Source organism: Atta cephalotes, assembly GCF_000143395.1.
Source record: "Atta cephalotes unplaced genomic scaffold scaffold00081, whole genome shotgun sequence".
Classification (NCBI taxonomy): domain Eukaryota; kingdom Metazoa; phylum Arthropoda; class Insecta; order Hymenoptera; family Formicidae; genus Atta; species Atta cephalotes.
This window is the reverse complement of record NW_012130145.1, coordinates 258,489-262,238: the sequence shown is the minus strand read 5'-3', so window position 1 is coordinate 262,238 and position 3,750 is coordinate 258,489. Positions and strand designations below refer to the sequence as shown.

At 29.6% G+C, this 3,750-nt stretch overlaps 1 protein-coding gene across 1 annotated transcript; it reads left to right on the top strand.

Moving 5' to 3' along the window:
- The first annotated feature begins 464 nt into the window (after positions 1 to 464).
- LOC105624514 (phosphorylated adapter RNA export protein) lies at positions 465 to 3,532 on the top strand. Its single transcript, XM_012205874.1, has 4 exons — positions 465 to 506; positions 1,579 to 2,188; positions 2,746 to 3,024; positions 3,163 to 3,532. Exons 1-4 carry the CDS (start codon positions 465 to 467, stop codon positions 3,426 to 3,428), a joined length of 1,197 nt encoding a protein of 398 aa, XP_012061264.1. The 3' UTR covers positions 3,429 to 3,532.
- The last annotated feature ends 218 nt before the right edge of the window (positions 3,533 to 3,750 follow it).

The window sequence follows — 3,750 nt, the reverse complement described above, 5'->3', positions numbered from 1 at the left end:
AGAATGCGTAAATGCTAAGTGCAAAAAGTGCAAATAGCACGAACAGAACTATTTAGTGTTCGGTGAAACAATAGTGAACACAAGAATAAAATGATATATCATGTGCATCATGTGTTTTATAAAACATAGGTTCTATTGTAGACAACGCGTTGATTAGAGGTGAAACCGGCCCTTTAATCATTCAGAATTTTGGATTTGGCATAAAAATTTCTTGACATTGTCCATGAGAAGCAGGTAGTAGGAAAATTTTCCATTGTGTCATGGAAATCAGATAGAAATATATACGACGCATTGGTAAATATTTGAAGTTCCGTCAGAATAGAGAAAATTTCTTCTTTTTTTATTTAAAGCATTAACTTTTGCGTGGATGAGTGTGTACGCGTACTCGTGCATATGTGTGTTGTAAAACGTTTTTTTTACTTGTAAAGAAAACAGAGGAAGATAAAATTTTCCTACTCAAGAGAATGGAAGCGGAACCATTAGAAGATGGTGAAATCATCGATGAGGTTAGATACTGACAAATTTTTATTTAAAATACTAATGTAACTTTTATAAATATAAATTTTAACATATTCGATAAACTGTTGTTATTTTTCAAATCATTGATTTGAAATTTATATTATCTACATTAATGTAATTATTTCTATCATGTAGTTTAAATGTGTACATTTTGCGATGTAGAATTATATTGCAATAATATAAAACAAGATACAGGATATAGGAAAGCAGAGTACAATGTGTTGACGAAGTAATCTTAACTACAATATTATTTCTTTGAATACTAAAGAAATTTGTAACGTTTACCATTATTCATTAGATATCTAAGTTTTAAACATTGAAGAGATAAACGAAGTACAATATCATTGTGTAATTCAAATTATGCTTTGTTACTTATATAGGGAATTTTCCAGCAAGGGACACTAACAACATTGTGTAACACAATGTATGATTTCGTGCTTTTTAACTGTAACAAGTCAACACAATTGTATACAGCTAAAATGCTATGTTTGATTATATCATTATTTTATATCACTTCATGATACAGAATTTTTATATTTCATTATCATTATCATTTATTCTTCTAATATGTTCCGATGAGAATTTTTAAGATTACATTTGATAATATTTTGACATATGTGTAAGACTTCCTTTATTTATATATATCACTATAGTTGTAAAGAGTAAAACTAGCAGCACAAGATGCTTGTTTTTCATCTAACAATCCAGCAGGCATCATGTACCAATGACTAAGCAATGTTTCAATTACAAGTTAATATTGTGTCATACATGTATTGTGTATTCGATGCTAAAATAGAGGCTTATGTATCAAATTCTTGGCTTATGTATTAACAATTTAGGAAAGATACAAAATTTTAGTTGTAAAAATTTAATAGCCCTTTGAAACAACAATAACTTTACATAGTACTTCTGACACTGTGTTTGTCTTCTAGCTGGAAAGATCCCATAATACATCGCACAATGTAAATTTTACACTATCTTATATATCATTGTATAACATAAATTTGCTTTGGTATTAACAAATTAATTTTTTAATAATTATTTTATTTCTTTATATAGCCCAGCGACGTCTTTGAAACTTATAAAATTTTACAAAGACCTCACATAAAGCAGACATCTGTCACAGACACATGTACAAAAATGAGATATAGTGATGAATCTGATCATTCTGCAGATTCTGAAAGTGATTCTGACTCGGATTCCATACAGACTAATGTTAAAAAACCAAAACTTAAATTGAAAAAGAATAAGCATTTGTGGAAGGATTTGCCAACCAAAAATGATAAATACAAAGTATGGTGTACTCAAATGCAGGAAGAATCTTTGACCGAAGATTTAACATCGTGTGGTGTTACTAAAAAGTTGTATCAAGAACGTAATGTCGAAAGTTACAATTTTACTCTACGATATGCAGAGAATGGCAGGGAACCTTGTAATAATAATAGTTCTGATGAAGAAAAGGACAATGAACGTAGATTAACTAATAAAAGAACAAATTCAGACAGACGTGATGTAAAATTTAGATTGGGAAAAAGGAGAAACTCCGTGGATAATCAAAAAGGTTCGGTTAGAATAATAGCAGATTTATCTACAACTGTGGATTCAACAGATGCCGATGTTGCTACTGACATAACCAATAAGCTCAGCGAAAGAAAAGAGCTTCTTATAAGTAAGAAAATATATATCAAAATATATAAATATTTCAGAAAATAACAATTAAAAACATTAGTGGTTTTCAAATTATAAATAATTGAAAATATCTTTTTTACATATTGAGCTACATAGAAGAGAAGAGATAACACATACAAATGTAATCTTTTAATAAAATTAAGAAAATTTTTGTTTCAATTTGATTATATAACAACCGATTACTTTATTATAAGTTGTACATTATAAAAAGATTGTGAAAAAACATCTTTGTGACTTATGCATCCGATAATATTTAATCTATTTCAATAAATATTAGATACCTTATTTATAATATAAAACAAAAAGAATCAAACAAGACTAATGAAATTAAGAATACAATAGTATGCAAAAAGTAATATGAAAACTTTACAGATTTATTATGTTGTCATCACAATTTTAATTGATTTTGAATCAAATATTATTATATATTGTATATATCTCTCGTTAGCCTTGTTTGATTCTTTCTGTTTTAATTTCGAGAGTCCGTTTTGTAGTTAATGTTTATTTATATGTATTTTTTTAATCTTTCTGTTATAGGACGAGTGGTGGATATAATTGGTAAACAAAAAGCTATTGATTTTTTCCAAAAAACAAAGAAGATCGAAGAAGATGGTGGAATGTTAATAATGAATGGATCTCGTAGAAGGACTGCTGGTGGAATATACTTTTGGTTGGTGAAAAATGATAAACATATTCCTCAAGAAAAAATAAGGGAGATATTTTATTATGATCAAAAAGAGACCAGCGAACAAAGAAGGAAAACTGGTGATTCAGGACGACAGAAGAGGGAACAGGAATTAATGAGAAGTTTTGAGGGTATATTATATATTATATATTTATTTTAAATAGAACAACATATATATTTAGAGACAAAGAGAGAGAGAGGGGGGAGGAGGGGAAGGGAGAGAGAGAGAATGATATAATATTAATCTACAATTTGTCTTAAAATTATAGATGGATCTGAAAAGGATTTACCAGCTTTATTAACAAGAGCAGAACTTTCAACAAGACAAATCGCAGAAGAAGCAAGACTACGACGTGGCGAAGGCATGGACAGAATGCCAGTAGATTCCGATCGCACGGTATCAAATCCACCACCCAGTCCTGTAACAGATGATCCAGATCATTCTGAACATCCGTTGGTACAGAGACAAGTTCAAGATTATAACGATGATTTTCTCGATATTGGAGTGGACATAGATAGTATGGAAGTACTCTAAAATTACGTATTTGATCTTGCGTTTGCACATACTTCAACAATGATTTGTACAAATAAATGTTTGTAACCAATCGCATAAAGAATACATATGTGTATAATTTGTAAGGTTGTATATATTTATCACACATTCTATATCAGCCTGATTTCGTTCGTTGCTGGATATCGCCTCTTTCAATTTTTTTCTACTCTACATAGTCTTTGAAAGAAAGGAGTTTGGCATTAAAACGCCACGCGTGTTGCCGTGTGTGTTGGCGAGTATATACATATTTCTATTGATATACGAGACCTACAGTTTTTTAACCGAATCTAAATAGCAAAGATAT